The sequence below is a fragment of the Coregonus lavaretus genome, assembly GCF_964263955.1.
Source record: "Coregonus lavaretus genome assembly, chromosome: 26".
Classification (NCBI taxonomy): domain Eukaryota; kingdom Metazoa; phylum Chordata; class Actinopteri; order Salmoniformes; family Salmonidae; genus Coregonus; species Coregonus lavaretus.
The window spans coordinates 36,574,440-36,590,732 of NC_140013.1; the positions used below are offsets into that span (position 1 = coordinate 36,574,440).

Genomic DNA, 16,293 nt, shown 5'->3' on the forward strand with positions numbered 1-16,293 from the left:
CATCTCCCCCCTCTCCCTCCATCTTCCCGCTCCCCTCCCTCCATCTCCCCTCCCCTCCTCTCCCTCCACCCCCCTCCCCTCCCTCCACCCCCCCTCCTCGCCATCCATCTCCCCCCTCTCCCTCCATCTCCCCCCTCCCTCCACCCCCCCCGCCATCCACCCCCCCCTCCATCTCCCCCCTCTCCCTCCATCTCCCCCCTCCCCTCCCCTCCCCCCTCCATCTTCCCCCTCTCCCTCCATCTCCCCCTCCCCTCCCTCCATCTCCCCCCTTCACCATCCACCCCCCCTCCATCTCCCCCCTCTCCCTCCATCTCCCCCTCCCCTCCCCTCCCTCCATCTCCCCCCCCCCCCTCCCTCCATCTCCCCCCCATCTCCACCCTCCCCTCCCTCCACCCCCCCCCTCCCCTCCCTCCCCTCCCTCCATCTCTCTTCCCCCCCCCCCCCTCCCCTCTCTCCATCTTCCCATTCTCTCTTTTTCTGTCTTTCTCCTCTCTGGTTCTCTCCCAGAGCGGGAGTCATTGCGACAGCAGTATGCCCAGGACACTAAGATGGGCTTTGTGATCAATGCCATCTACTCCATGGCCTATGGGCTCCATAACATGCAGCGCTCACTCTGCCCAGGCTACCAGGTGGGTGCTACTGGACTGGACTGGACTAAACACAACCCACTGTCACTATTATAGTTGATTATAGTTGGGATTGCTCATATTGTCATCGAGATGATGATGGTGATGATGATGTTGATGATGCTGCTGCTGATGATGATGATGATGATGGTGTTGATGATGATGATGATGATGATGATGATGATGATGATGATGATGCTGATGATGGTGATCCAGGGGCTGTGTGATGCCATGCGACCTATAGATGGAGCCACACTGCTGGACTTCCTGATGAAGACCAACTTCACAGGCGTGTCTGGAGAAGGCATCCTGTTTGACGAGAACGGAGACTCACCTGGCCGGTACGTGTGTGTGTGTGTGCGCGCGTGTGTGCGTGTGTATATGTGCGCGTGTGTGCGTGTGTGTGTCTAAATAGGACATCATAAATAACAAGAGCAGTGAGTCACCTGGCTGTGGTGATCTCATCCCATATATCTCTGTACCTTAGTATGTATGTATCAATAGATTCAGAGGTACTGACTCCTGTGTGTGTGTGTGTGTGTGTGTGTGTGTCTCTGTGTGTGTGTCTCTGTGTGTGTGTGTGTCTGTGTGTGTGTCTGTGTGTGTGTGTGTGTGTGTGTGTCTGTGTGTGTGTGTTTGTGTGTGTGTCTGTGTGTGTGTGTGTGTGTGTGTCTGTGTCAGATATGAGATCATGAACTTTAAGAAGATGGGGAAGGACTACTATGACTACATTAACGTAGGGAGCTGGGACAACAGTGGGCTGAAGATCGATGATGATGAAATCTGGGCCAGCAAGGACACCATCATCAAATCAGTCTGCAGCGAACCCTGTGACAAGGGACAGATAAAGGTGAAACGCACCCTAGGGGGGAAGGGAGGGAGGAGGTGAAAGGCTGGCAATGACAAGGACCCTTCTAGATTATCTCTGTTGATGTTTCGATCTCATTGGTGCATTCTCTCTAAGATAGTATTTTTGCAGCATTCTGATTGGTGGGTTTTTCCTGAGCTGATGAGGGTGTTTTTCTGGTGTGTGTGTCCTCCAGGTGATCCGTAAAGGAGAGGTGAGCTGCTGCTGGACCTGCACTCCCTGTAAGGAGAATGAGTTTGTGTTTGATGAGTACACCTGCCGAGCCTGTGACCTGGGCTCCTGGCCCACCTTCCACCTCACAGGTAACACACACACACACACACAAAAACAAAGACAAACACACAAACACACACTGAGGGTGTATGGATTGGCCTCTTTGCTCTTGGAAGTCTCCTCTAAATGAATCTCTTCAGTCTGGCTGAGCTGGATCAGATGCCATCACACAGGTTAACTCCACAGACTGACTCATTCACACATCCCGCCCACATCCTGGAAACACACACACACGCACAAATGCACACACACAGACACAAAGAAAAACAAACATGAAATATGGGTACATTTACATAATGGTGTTTTTTCAATTGTACAATTCACCTTTCTCCATCAGAGGAGCACATTTTTGTTGACAGCAAAGAGGGCATGTTCTTTCAGCAGCACTGTTAAATTCTTAGTGTTATTATGTGTGTGTGTGTCTGTGTGTGTGTGTGTGTCTATGTGTGTGTGTGATACGTGTGATAGAAGGAGTCAGGCGCAGGAGAGTAATACGCATCCAAAGAGTTTATTCCGTCGATAAACAGTTGCGCAAGCATGCGACAACAACACTCAGGCACAGGGGAAAATACTACCCTGGCAACAACAAGGTAAGGGTAGCTCAACCGAGCTACACACAGCTCACAACAAACAATCACCCACACAGACAAGGAAGCAGAGGGAACACTTATACAATGACTAATTGGGGATAAGAACCAGGTGTGTGTGATTAATTAGACAAGACAAGTGGAGTGATGATAAATGGATCGGCAGCAGCTAGTTAGCCGGTGACTACGAACGCCGAAACCTGCCCGAACAAGGAGGAGAGGCAGCCTCAGCGGAAGTCGTGACAGTACCCGCCCCCCTTGACGCGCGGCTCCATCAGCGCGCCGACCCCGGCCTCGGGGACGGCCAGGAGGACACAGAGCAGGTCGAGCCGGATGGCAATGGTGGAATTCCCGTAACATGGAGGGATCGAGGATATCCCTCACCGGGACCCAGCACCGTTCCTCCGGACCGAACCCCTCCCACTCTATGAGGTACTGAAGGCCCCCCACCCGACGCCTCGAATCCAGGATGGAACGGGCCGAGTACGCCGGGGCCCCCTCAATGTTAAGAGGAGGTGGAGGGACCTCCCGCACCTCAGACTCCTGGAGTGGACCAGCTACCACCGGCCTAAGGAGAGACACATGAAACGAGGGGTTAATACGGTAATCAGGGTAAAGTAATAACCTATATGTGACCTCGTTGACTCTCCTCAGGACTTTGAACGGCCCCACAAACCGCGGGCTCAGCTTCCAGCAGGGCAGGCGGAGGGGCAGATTCCGGGTCGAGAGCCAGACCCGATCCCCCGGTACAAAGACGGGGGCCTCACTGCGGTGGCGGTCAGCGTTGGCCTTCTGACGACGCACGGCACATTGGAGGTGAACGTGGGCAGCATTCCACCTCTCCTCTGCACGCCAAAACCAGTCATCCACCGCAGGAGCCTCGGTCTGGCTCTGGTGCCACGGTGCCAGAACCGGTTGGTAATCTAGAACACACTGGAAAGGAGTTAGGTTAGTGGAGGAGTGGCAGAGAGAGTTCTGGGCATATTCTGCCCATGGCAAGAACACCAACCACTCCCTCGGCCGGTCCTGGCAGTAGGACCGCAGGAACCTACCCACGTCCTGATTTACCCGTTCCACCTGCCCATTACTCTTGGGGTGGAACCCAGAGGTCAGGCTGACCGAGACCCCCAGACGTTCCATGAACGCCTTCCAGACCTTGGACGTGAACTGGGGACCTCGGTTAGACACTATATCCTCTGGTACCCTGTAGTGCCGGAAGACATGAGTAAACAGGGCCTCCGCAGTCTGCAGGGCTGTGGGGAGACCGGGCAGAAGAAGGAGGCGGCAGGACTTTGAGAAGCGGTCCACAACGACCAGGATGGTGGTGTTACCTTGGGAGAGGGGAAGATCAGTCAGAAAATCAATGCTAAGGTGAGACCATGGTCGTTGTGGAACTGGTAATGGTTGTAGTTTACCCGCTGGGAGGTGCCTAGGTGCCTTACTCTGGGCGCACACCGAGAAGGAGGAGACGCACACCCTCACGTCCTTAACCAAGGTAGGCCACCAGTACTTTCCGCTCAGGCAGCGCACTGTACGACCGATACCTGGGTGACCAGAGGAGGGTGACCTGTGTGCCCAGAAGATCAGACGATCACGGATAAGAGCAGGCACGTACTGCAGCCCAGTGTAGATGGATCTGTGTGTAATGCCTGCTCTATATCCGTGTCCATCGCCCATACTACCGGCGCCACAATGCGGGAGGCCGGGAGTATGGGGGTGTTGTCTCTGGGCCTCTCCTCTGTGTCATACAGCCGGGACAGTGCGTCTGCCTTCACGTTCTTCGTACCCGGAATGTATGACAATGTAAAATCAAACTGGTTGAAGAATAGGGCCCACCTGGCCTGGCGAGGATTCAGCCTCCTCGCTGCCCGGATGTACTCCAGGTTACGGTGGCCGTCCAGACGAGGAAAGGGTGTTTCGCCCCTTCGAGCCAATGCCTCCACACGGTCAAAGTTCGGACAACAACCAACAGCTCCCGATCACCAACGTCGTAGTTCTGCTCCGCCGGGCTGAGCTTCTTCAAGAAGAAGGCACAGGGGCGGAGCTTGGGTGGCGTGCCCGAGCGTTGGGATAGGACAGCGCCCATCCCTACCTCGGACGCATCCACCTCCACTACAAACGGTAGTGATGGATCGGGGTGGGCTAGTACCGGAGCTGAGGTGAACAGACCCAGCAGTCTCCTGAAGGCCAGATCCGCCTCAACAGACCAACGGAGCCGGGACGGCCCACCCTTCAACAGGGATGTGATGGGAGCTGCGACCTTGCCAAAGCCCCGGATAAACATTCAATAGTAGTTGGCAAAGCCAAGGAATCCCTGCACCTCCTTAACCGTGGTTGGAGTCAGCCAATTACGCATGGCTGAAATGCGATCTCCCTCCATCTCCACCTCTGAGGTGGAAATGCGGTATCCAAGGAAGGAGATGGACTGCTGGAAAAACATACACTTCTCTGCCTTAGCATAAAGGTAATTCTCCAACAGTCGGGCCAGCACCTTGCGAACCAGGGACACATGCTCAGTGCGAGTAACGGAATAAACCAGGATGTCATCGATGTAGACCACTACACCGCGACCAAGCATGTCCCGAAACACCTCGTTCACAAAGGACTGGAAAACTGAGGGAGCATTCATCAAACCATAGGGCATCACCAGGTATTCATAATGCCACGTGGTTGTGCTGACTGCTGTCTTCCACTCATCTCCCTCTCGAATACGCACCAGGTTGTACGCACTCCTGAGATTCAATTTGGTGAAGAAGCGCGCCCCATGCATCGATTCAACCATTGAAGGAATGAGGGTGAGAGGATAACTAAATATGATTGTCTCCCTGTTTAGTGGTTGATAATCAATGCACGGGCGCAGACCTCCGTCCTTCTTCTTCACAAAGAAGAATCTCGAGGAGGCGGGTGAAGTGGAGGGACGTATATACCCCTGAAGCAGGGACTCGGTGACATATGTCTCCATAGCCACCGTTTCCGCCTGTGACAGGGGGTATATATGACTCCTGGGAGGTACAGCATATACCCTGAGGTTTATCGCGCAATCCCCTGCCCGGTGAGGTGGTAACTTAGTCGCCTGCGCTTTAGAGAACGCTTGCGCCAGATCACGGTATTCGGGGGGAAGGCGCATGGTGGAGGTACTATCTGGACTTTCCACCGTGGTGGCACCAACGGAAACATCTAGACACCTACCCTGACACTCACGCGACCACCCCTTGAGAGCCCTCTGCGGCAATGAGAAGTTGGGGTTGTGGAGTGCTAACCAAGGGATACCTAATACCACAGGGAAAGCAGGAGATTCAATAATCGAAAAGATCACCTGCTCAAAATGATTCTCCTGGGTGATCATGGTGACTGGTATAGTGACTTCCTTAACCAACCCGGACCGTAATCGTCGACTATCGAGTGCTCTGAGGGGACGTGGAATGGAGAGGGGAACCAATGAAATGCCTTGACGGCGTGCGAATGCCGTATCCATAAAGTTCCAGCTGCGCCTGAATCGACTAGCGCCTTACACTGGGGAACTACCATGTGATCGGGAAAGTGGATAGGTAGTGTACAGTGCACAACAGAGGGCTCTGAACAAGTGTGGGTGTTTGATACCTGGGGTGATGCGTGAGAGCCCTGCCTTTCGCCTCCAGGCCTAAAAGAACGTTGACTACGACGTGTGGTGGATATTCCCTTCGTGCCACCAGAGTGGCACTGTCGCTGTCCTCCTCCGCTCTCTTGACTGGCAGCTCCACCCAGCTCCATCGGCTCGAGGTCCGAGTCTTCCGGGGTGGAAGCGGGCAGACCCCTACCAGGACGTCCTCTGGCTGCCAGCAGGTTGTCCAACCGAATGGCCATGTCCACCAGTTTATTGAAGGACAACATGGTGTCCCGGCAGGCTAGCTCCCGTCGGATGTCCTCCCGCAGATGGCACCGGAAATGGTCGATCAGGGCCCGCTCGTTCCACCCGGACCCCGCTGCCAGCGTCCGGAACTCCAACACGAAGTCCTGCGCGGTCCTCGTCCCCTGCCTCAGGTGGACCAGTTGCTCACCCGCCTCTCGGGCGGGTGGTCGAATATCGCCCGAAAGAGGCGAGCGAACTCCCTGTAGTCCTCCAACGAGGCTCCTCCTTCGTTCCACACCGCGTTGGCCCACTCCAGGGCTTTTTCACAGAGGCAGGAAACGAGGACGGACACCTTCTCCCGCTCCGATGGTGCCGGCCTAATGCTGGCGAAGTAAAGCTCCAATTGGAGGAGGAATCCCTGGCACAGCGCCGCTGTCCCCTCAAATGCCCGTGGACGGGATATCTGGATCCCTCCTGGTGCTGGGGTGTAGGTGGCTGGATCTGGTTGGCCAGCTGGTCTCGACAGATCGGGTCTGCTCCTCTCCAGGCGTTAGACTACCTGAAGAACCCGATCCATCGCTTCCCCCAAGCTGGCCAGCATCGTGGAGTGCTCCTGGACCCGTGCCATGAATCCAGGCATGCGCTCTTCTCCCGCTGACTCCATAGCGGTTGGGTGATTCTGTGATGCGTGTGATAGAAGGAGTCAGGCGCAGGAGAGTAATACGCATCCAAAGAGTTTATTCCGTCGATAAACAGTTGCGCAAGCATGCGACAACAAAACTCAGGCACAGGGGAAATATCTACCCTGGCAACAACAAGGTAAGGGTAGCTCAACCGAGCTACACACAGCTCACTACAAACAATCACACACAGACAAGGAAGCAGAGGGAACACTTATACAATGACTAATTGGGGATAAGAACCAGGTGTGTGTGATTAATTAGACAAGACAAGTGGAGTGATGATAAATGGATCGGCAGCAGCTAGTTAGCCGGTGACGACGAACGCCGAAACCTGCCCGAACAAGGAGGGGAGGCAGCCTTGGCGGAAGTCGTGACAGTGTGTGTGTTTGTGTGTGTGTGTGTGTGTGTGTCTGTGTGTGTGTGTGTGTGTGTCTGTGTCTGTGTGTGTGTGCGTGTCTGTGTGTCTGTGTGTGTGTCTGTGTGTGTGTGTGTGTGTCTGTGTGTCAGTCAGTCAGTCACAGTATAAATGGAACTTCGTAGAGAAGTGATTGTCTGATGCTCCTCAGCATGCTGTCCTATTACAGCCGAATGGATGTTAGCTATTCTCTCAGTTACTACTGAGAGACAATCACGCAAAAACACGCACACACACACACACAGTATACACTGATCTCTGAATCTGTACTATTTCCATAGAAGCAGCTAATTATCCTTCCTCCTCTCTCCCTCTCCCTCCTCTCTCCCTCTCTCTTCCTCCTCTCTCCCTCCCTCTCCATCTCTCTTCCTCTCTCTTCCTCCTCTCTCCCTCTCTCTCCCTCCTCTCTCCCTCTCTCTTCCTCTTCTCTCCCTCTCTCCCTCTCTCTTCCTCCTCTCTCCCTCCTCTCTCCCTCTCTCTCCCTCTCTCTTCCTCCTCTCTCCCTCTCTCTTCCTCCTCTCTCCCTGTCTCTCCCTCTCTCTTCCTCCTCTCTCCCTCTCTCTTCCTCCTCTCTCCCTCTCTCTTCCTCCTCTCTCCCTCTCTCTCCCTCTGTCTTCCTCCTCTCTCCCTCTCTCTCTTCCTCCTCTCTCCCTCTCTCTTCCTCCTCTCTCCCTCTCTTCCTTCTCTCTCCCTCTCTCTTCCTCCTCTCTCCCTCTCTCTCCCTCTCTCTTCCCCCTCTCTCCCTCTCTCTTCCTCCTCTCTCCCTCTCTCTCCCTCTCTCTTTCTCCTCTCTCCCTCTCTCTTCCTCCTCTCTCCCTATCTCTTCCTCCTCTCTCCCTCTCTCTTCCTTCTCTTCTTAATTTGACACTGGCATGGTCACCACTGCACTAATTATTCTGTATTGAGGGCAATTGTCTATGCAAATGTATTTTAGTGGAGCTATGGATATTGTTCTGTAATGCATTCGACTGCTCATCATTATACAGCTGCTAGCCAGCAAGCGCCAATGTTTAAAACATGAGCCCAATGCATCACAGCTGCGAACACAGATTCCACACTTTACTGGAGTATTCTACAGCAACTCTTTAAGGAAAGGAGAGAAGTACACAGGAGAGAAGTAAGCGCTCACGTTTAGCAGCTGTAGAAGAGTCATTACATCAGGACAGTAAGTGTGACTGTGGCTGTGGGTAGCTCCCGGCGGCACTGTAACTGCTGTAGTGACGATGAGTAAACATTTTCATTTACCTCTCAAACTCACTCCTGCATTAGTGAAGGGCCACACTGAGAGAGAGAGAGAGAGAGAGAGAGAGAGAGAGAGAGAGAGAGAGAGAGAGAGAGAGAGAGAGAGAGAGAGAGAGAGAGAGAGAGAGAGAGAGAGAGAGAGAGAGAGAGAGAGAGAGAGAGAGAGAGAGAGACAGAGTGAAAGCGAGAGACACACAGAGAGAGAGAGAGAGCGACAGAGAGAGAGAGAGAAAATAAATGGACAGATGGATGGAAAAAAATAGTTGGATGAATGTATTGAAATGGATTTGATTTAAGGTTGGAGCAGGGGAGGCCTCAATACAAAGTTCCTGAGTGACTAAAGTTGAGTTGAATGTAACTTTAGTAAACAGTGTCTTCCAGAGTTACTGTTTCTTCTCTTAATGGTACCTCCACTCCCATTCAGCAATTACGCTGTTGATGTCTAAAAGCTTAACTACTTCACTGATTAATTTAACTTTATAGACTGTGTTAAAGGTAGAGGCGTTAAATGACTTCATCTATTTTAACGGCAGTGTGGCGGCGGTGTTCTGTCTGGTTTGGCGTCTCTGGTGTTCTGTCTTGGACTGACCCGCCGGTTCCGGGCTGTATTTTCAGCTAGCATTACACCAGCACCTAATTAGAACTGTCCCTTTAATTAATGAGACTTGTCTCACAGCCCAGGAGGGGTGGGGGGACAGCGGGAGAGAGAGAAAGAGAAAGAGAAAGAGAAAGAGAAAGAGAAAGAGAAAGAGAAAGAGAAAGAGAGGGAGAGAGAGGAGGGCACATGAGACAGTGAAGGTGAGAAAAAAGGAGGGGTAATTAAATCCAGAGAAAAAGAGAGAGAAAGAAAGAAAGAGAAACGTATCAATGCTGTTTGTTTTTAACCTCTTGCTTTCCCTTTCTCTCTCCACCTCCTCCCCCCTCCAGGCTGTGACCCTATCCCAGTGGAGTACCTGCGTTGGGGGGACCCAGAGCCCATCGCTGCTGTGGTCTTTGCTTGTCTGGGACTCTGTGCCACATTCTTCGTCACCTCCGTCTTCATCAGGTAACAACTTGTGGATTTTAACATAATAAATGTGAAAGTCAATGTCATATTCAAACTTTTGTGATTTTACTCTGTTGTTGGTTGATATATTGGGAAAATACAACCCAGGGGATAACGCGTTAAAGCAATTCCACTTGTTTCCAACGTGGTATGGCACTGGGATTGTTTTCAACATGTAATTTTAACTGTAAATTAGTATATTTGTTATAAGGTTATAAAATAAACTGTGTGGGTGTAGGTTCCGGGACACTCCGGTGGTGAAGTCGTCTAGCCGAGAGCTTTGTTACATCATCCTGGCTGGGATTTGTCTGGGCTATCTCTGTACCTTCAGTCTCATCGCCAAGCCCCACGCTGCACACTGCTACCTACAGAGATTGGGCATAGGCCTGTCCCCTGCCATGAGCTACTCTGCCCTGGTCACCAAGGTACATCATCAAGCCCCTCTTTACCTTGATTCTTTCACCTACCATGTCCTTGTACATCTAGACATGAGTATCTCACAAACAGACTGTTTGAAGTTATTATTACAGATTTCCCCTTTCTCTCCCGCTATAAAGTCTATTCATTAATTCATTCATTTTCTCTGTCGTGTTTGTTATTGCAGACTAACTGTATAATCCATATCCTGGCTGTGTTGTTGTTGTTGTTGCAGACTAACTGTATAGCCCGTATCCTGGCTGTGTTGTTGTTGCAGACTAACTGTATAGCCCGTATCCTGGCTGTGTTGTTGTTGCAGAATAACTGTATAGCCTGTATCCTGGCTGTGTTGTTGTTGTTGTTGCAGACTAACTGTATAGCCCGTATCCTGGCTGTGTTGTTGTTGCAGACTAACTGTATAGCCCGTATCCTGGCTGTGTTGTTGTTGCAGACTAACTGTATAGCCCGTATCCTGGCTGTGTTGTTGTTGTTGCAGACTAACTGTATAGCCCGTATCCTGGCTGTGTTGTTGTTAGCGGACTAACTGTATATCCCATATCCTGGCTGTGTTGTTGTTGCAGACTAACTATATAGCCCGTATACTGGCTGTGTTGTTGTTGCAGAATAACTGTATAGCCTGTATCCTGGCTGTGTTGTTGTTGTTGTTGCAGACTAACTGTATAGCCCGTATCCTGACTATGTTGTTGTTGTTGTTGTTGCAGACTAACTGTATAGCCCGTATCCTGGCTGTGTTGTTGTTGCAGACTAACTATATAGCCTGTATCCTGGTTGTGTTGTTGTTGTTGTTGCAGACTAACTGTATAGCCCTTGTCCTGGGTGTGTTGTTGTTGCAGGCTAACTGTATAGCCCGTATCCTGGCTGTGTTGTTGTTGTTGTTGCAGACTAACTGTATAGCCCTTGTCCTGGGTGTGTTGTTGTTGTTGTTGCAGACTAACTGTATAGACCGTATCCTGGCTGTGTTGTTGTTGCAGACTAACCGTATAGCCCGTATCCTGGCTGTGTTGTTGTTGTTGCAGACTAACCGTATAGCCCGTATCCTGGCTGTGTTGTTGTTGTTGTTGCAGACTAACTGTATAGCCCGTATCCTGGCTGTGTTGTTGTTGTTGTTGCAGATTAACTGTATAGCCTGTATCCTGGCTGTGTTGTTGTTGTTTTGCAGACTAACTGTATAGCCCGTTTCCTTGCTGTGTTGTTGTTGTTGCAGACTAACTGTATAGCCCGTATCCTGGCTATGTTGTTGTTGCTGACTAACTGTATAGCCCGTATCCTGGCTGTGTTGTTGTTGTTGTTGCAGACTAACTGTATAGCCCGTATCCTGGCTGTGTTGTTGTTGCAGACTAACTGTATAGCCCGTATCCTGGCTGTGTTGTTGTTGTTGTTGCAGACTAACCGTATAGCCCGTATCCTGGCTGTGTTGTTGTTGCAGACTAACCGTATAGCCCATATCCTGGCTGTGTTGTTGTTGTTGTTGCAGACTAACCGTATAGCCCGTATCCTGGCTGTGTTGTTGTTGTTGTTGCAGACTAACTGTATAGCCCGTATCCTGGCTGTGTTGTTGTTGCAGACTAACTGTATAGCCCGTATCCTGGCTGTGTTGTTGTTGTTGTTGCAGACTAACTGTATAGCCCTTGTCCTGGGTGTGTTGTTGTTGCAGGCTAACTGTATAGCCCGTATCCTGGCTGTGTTGTTGTTGTTGTTGCAGACTAACTGTATAGCCCTTGTCCTGGGTGTGTTGTTGTTGTTGTTGCAGACTAACTGTATAGACCGTATCCTGGCTGTGTTGTTGTTGCAGACTAACCGTATAGCCCGTATCCTGGCTGTGTTGTTGTTGTTGCAGACTAACCGTATAGCCCGTATCCTGGCTGTGTTGTTGTTGTTGTTGCAGACTAACTGTATAGACCGTATCCTGGCTGTGTTGTTGAATGTTGTTGCAGACTAACTGTATAGCCCTTGTCCTGGATGTGTTGTTGTTGATGTTGCAGACTAACTGTATAGACCGTATCCTGGATGTGTTGTTGTTGATGTTGCAGACTAACTGTATAGCCCGTATCCTGGCTGTGTTGTTGTTGTTGTTGCAGATTAACTGTATAGCCTGTATCCTGGCTGTGTTGTTGTTGTTTTGCAGACTAACTGTATAGCCCGTTTCCTTGCTGTGTTGTTGTTGTTGCAGACTAACTGTATAGCCCGTATCCTGGCTATGTTGTTGTTGCTGACTAACTGTATAGCCCGTATCCTGGCTGTGTTGTTGTTGTTGTTGCAGACTAACTGTATAGCCCGTATCCTGGCTGTGTTGTTGTTGCAGACTAACTGTATAGCCCGTATCCTGGCTGTGTTGTTGTTGTTGTTGCAGACTAACCGTATAGCCCGTATCCTGGCTGTGTTGTTGTTGCAGACTAACCGTATAGCCCGTATCCTGGCTGTGTTGTTGTTGTTGTTGCAGACTAACCGTATAGCCCGTATCCTGGCTGTGTTGTTGTTGTTGTTGCAGACTAACTGTATAGCCCGTATCCTGGCTGTGTTGTTGTTGCAGACTAACTGTATAGCCCGTATCCTGGCTGTGTTGTTGTTGTTGTTCCAGACTAACTGTATAGCCCGTATCCTGGCTGTGTTGTTGTTGTTGTTGTTGTTGCAGACTAACCGTATAGCCCGTATCCTGGCTGTGTTGTTGTTGTTGTTGCAGACTAACCGTATAGCCCGTATCCTGGCTGGCAGTAAGAAGAAGATTTGTACTAAGAAGCCAAGGTTCATGTCTGCCTGCGCCCAGCTGGTCATCGCCTCTCTACTCATCCTGCTGCAGCTGGGCATCATAGTGGCTCTCTTCCTCATGGAGCCCCCACAGGTAGGCTGTGCCTGCTGGGTGTGTGTATGTGTGTGTGTGTGTGTGTGTGTGTGCGTGTCAGCTGGGGGTGGCAGGGAATTGTCAGTCTGAGGGTCTGAGACTGCCTCTTAACGAATAAAGTGAATGATACATTTACTTGCTGAACTGGCTGAAGTGAAAACCCTGGTGCCAACACGGCCTCCACCTCTACAGTTGACCAAACCCACTTTCTGACTGTATACATACTGTACAGCATCTACACTGAGTGTACAAAACATTAAGAACACCTTCCTAATATTGAGTTGCACCTGTCTCCTCCCCTTCATCTACACTGATTGAAGTAGATTTAACAAGTGACATCAATAAGAAGTAATAGCTTTTACCTGCATTCACTTGGTCAGTCTGTGTCCGCTCAGTGTATGTACGCGCTGATACTGATGTCTCTACTACCTGCAGGTGATCCACGACTACCCCAGCATCCGGCAGGTCAACCGCATCTGTTACACCACCAACCTGGGCGTGGTGGGGCCGCTGGGCTACAATGGCCTGCTGATCCTGAGCTGCACCTTCTACGCCTTCAAGACGCGCAACGTCCCGGCCAACTTCAACGAGGCCAAGTACATCGCCTTCACCATGTACACCACCTGCATCATCTGGCTGGCCTTCGTCCCCATCTACTTCGGCTCCAACTACAAGATCATCACCATGTGCTTCAGCGTCAGCCTCAGTGCCACGGTGGCGCTCTGCTGCCTGTTCGTACCCAAGGTAAGACACAAAGGACAGATAGAAACAAACTTCCGCTTTAACAAAAAAGGAATCAGGTGCTCGACTGAGGGACTTGAAAAGGAATGTTTTTTGGAATATTGTGTTTGGTTATAAGGGGCTTGTGAAGGGTTATAACAGGTGTTATATAGTGCTTATATATTGTTATGAAGGGTTATGAAGCTCTTCTGTCTCTCTCCAGGTGTACATCATCCTGGCCAAGCCGGAGCGTAACGTGCGCAGTGCCTTCACTACGAGCACGGTGGTGCGCATGCACGTGGGCGACGGGAAGTCCTCCTCGGCCGCCAGCCGCTCCTCCAGCCTGGTCAACCTCTGGAGGCGACGCGGCTCCGCCGGAGAGACACTCAGGTGTGTGTGTGTGTGCTTGAATGCGTGTGTGTGTGTGTAGCAGGGAATACAGAGAGATCCTGTCGAGCCTGTGTGGGGTCACACAGGAGGTAGCATTTAGCTGAGGAGGGCACAGAGATCAGTGATGGGTCACTGTCGCTAAGTGAATCTCATTTGAGGGCCGTTTCAGTAACAGCCTTTTTAGTGCAGGGCCACTTCAATGAGGGCCATCTGAGTCAATGCTTCCTCAGCCACTGTAAGTCTGTCTCTCTGTCTGACCTGAGTCCGACCCACATACCTGATTATGCAGACGTAACTTTCCAGGAGAAAGGGAGAGGGGGAGAGAGTGAGAGGGGGGAGAAAGAGAGAGGGGGGAGAGAGAGAAAGGGAGATAGAAAACAAGTTGAAGAGGACGAGCTAAAGGTCAACCTCTCTCTAATGGAACAACCACATGATCAAGAAGCCCTATGAAATGACAGTGCTGCTCCACAGAATACAAGGGAAAAGGACATTCTCTTTAGTCAGCTGGTTACCGTCTCGCTTGGCAAGCAAGTTTACAATCAGACCATTATACGATGTGTCAGAAATATTCCTCTTCCCCCTCCTCTTTCCATCTTTCTCCCCTTGTTTTCTGTGTGTGTGTGTGTGTTTGTGTTGGTGTCTGTTTGCTGAGGTTATATGAGTCTCACTAGAGTCCTCCCACCCCTAGCCACATCAGCATGATTTAATCAGAAGCTCCATTATAGATTAATCACACTAATTAACCTGACAATTGAGAGAGAGAGAGAGAGAGAGAGAGAGATGGGGGGAGAGAGAGAAGAGGAGGACAGAGAGGGGAGTTAAAGGTGGAGAGGAGGAATAGAGAAAATGATTTCTACACTGTTATGCACCAGCTGAAACACACTTGTTTCATTTCCTGTTTTCACTTCCTGTTTCCTGTCTCTGCAGCTCCAATGGGAAGTCAGTATCCTGGGCCCAGACGGAGCGGGGTTCCCGTGGGAACCACCTGTGGCAGCGCCTGTCGTTCCACATCAAGAGGAAGGAGAACAACCAGACAGCTGTCATCAAGCCTTTCTCCAAGACCCCAGAGGGGCGCTACAGTGGGGGCGCTGACCTGCCCCGCCACATGTCCTCCCTCCCCCACTCCCACTCCCACCTTGACGCAGACAAGACCCTGTACGAGCTCACAGAGGCAGAGGAGAGATACGCCGAGGAGAGATACCCAATCACCTACCGGCCCCAGACCCCTTCACCAATCAGTACTGTCAGCCAGCACCTGCATGGGGTGGGACTAAGGGAGGAGCCACTTGTGATGGGCGTACCAACCTACCTGACCGGGGGTTCTGTCGGCGGGGGTGATGTTTGCGACAGTTCTCTGATGGATCAAATCAGCTGCGTGGTTAACCGTTTCACTGCCAACATCAGCGAGCTCAACAGCATGATGCTCTCCCCGTCCCCCACACACTCTCACACACATGCCCACACACACACCCTGATGCCCTCCCACCCTACAGACCCCTTCCTCCTACCCCGGGAGATCCCCCTCCCCCCCACCATGACCACATACGCTGACGTCCAGCCCCTCCCCCCTGTAGAGTCCTACGTAGGGGGACACGCCTGCCTCGCTCACCCCCTGCCACACTCCCCTCACCGTCTCCCTCACCCTCACCCTCGCCTCCTAACTCACCCTCAGGCCTCCCCCTCTCCGGTGCGACACCTCACTGTGGTGGTGGAGTCCCCTCTAAGGAGAGCAGAGCTGGAGGAGGAGCTAATGAATCTGACCCCGCCCTCGCCCTTCCGTGATTCGCTGGGGTCAGGCAGTGGCTCCCCGGTCTCAGAGTCCACCTTGTGTCTGCCCCTGTCCTCGTCCCCTCCGCCCAAATACGAAATGCTGACCCTGAGAAACTACAGCCAGAGCTCTTCCTCACTGTGAGAGAGGGATGAGAGGAGATGAGGAGAAGAGGAGGAGAGTGGAAGGACGAAGAAGGAGAGGGACCTGAGAAAGAACAGTCTCTTGGGGGAGATAATGGTGATGGCTGCCTTGTGGAGGACGAGAGGACAAGAGGACGAGAGGAGATTGACCAGTCCATCAGAGAGGTGAAAGCCCTTTACTGGCTAGGAGGGACAGGAACAGGACACATCATCGTGTGATGGCATTAGACGGTGACCTGCAGTGTTTGTGTTTACATGTGTTCAGTGAGCAGCGAGGCGAGGTATAACGTGGGGATTGTAGTTTTTTTTGGCATCCAGAGTGAGAACAAGGACTACAAAAATACTTCTAGCGTTCTGGTGTTTAAACGTATGGCCAGAAGTCTCTCCTTAGAGGTGTGTTTGGTCATTGTTTTGGTAGTGGCCTTAA

At 51.5% G+C, this 16,293-nt stretch overlaps 1 protein-coding gene across 1 annotated transcript in view; it reads left to right on the plus strand.

Moving 5' to 3' along the window:
- Nucleotides 1-15,867, plus strand: part of LOC311102281 (metabotropic glutamate receptor 5-like) — a gene marked incomplete at both ends in the record, with an annotated part of 100,463 nt that extends 84,596 nt beyond the window's left edge. Inside the window, 10 exons of the mRNA XM_084143574.1 lie at nucleotides 508-629; nucleotides 843-967; nucleotides 1,308-1,476; nucleotides 1,670-1,796; nucleotides 9,451-9,568; nucleotides 9,807-9,993; nucleotides 12,687-12,845; nucleotides 13,281-13,589; nucleotides 13,789-13,955; nucleotides 14,883-15,867. Of these exons, the coding sequence (XP_083999700.1) occupies nucleotides 508-629; nucleotides 843-967; nucleotides 1,308-1,476; nucleotides 1,670-1,796; nucleotides 9,451-9,568; nucleotides 9,807-9,993; nucleotides 12,687-12,845; nucleotides 13,281-13,589; nucleotides 13,789-13,955; nucleotides 14,883-15,867 (2,468 nt within the window). The remainder of the gene's footprint in view (nucleotides 1-507; nucleotides 630-842; nucleotides 968-1,307; nucleotides 1,477-1,669; nucleotides 1,797-9,450; nucleotides 9,569-9,806; nucleotides 9,994-12,686; nucleotides 12,846-13,280; nucleotides 13,590-13,788; nucleotides 13,956-14,882) is intronic.
- Nucleotides 15,868-16,293: the final 426 nt, after the last annotated feature.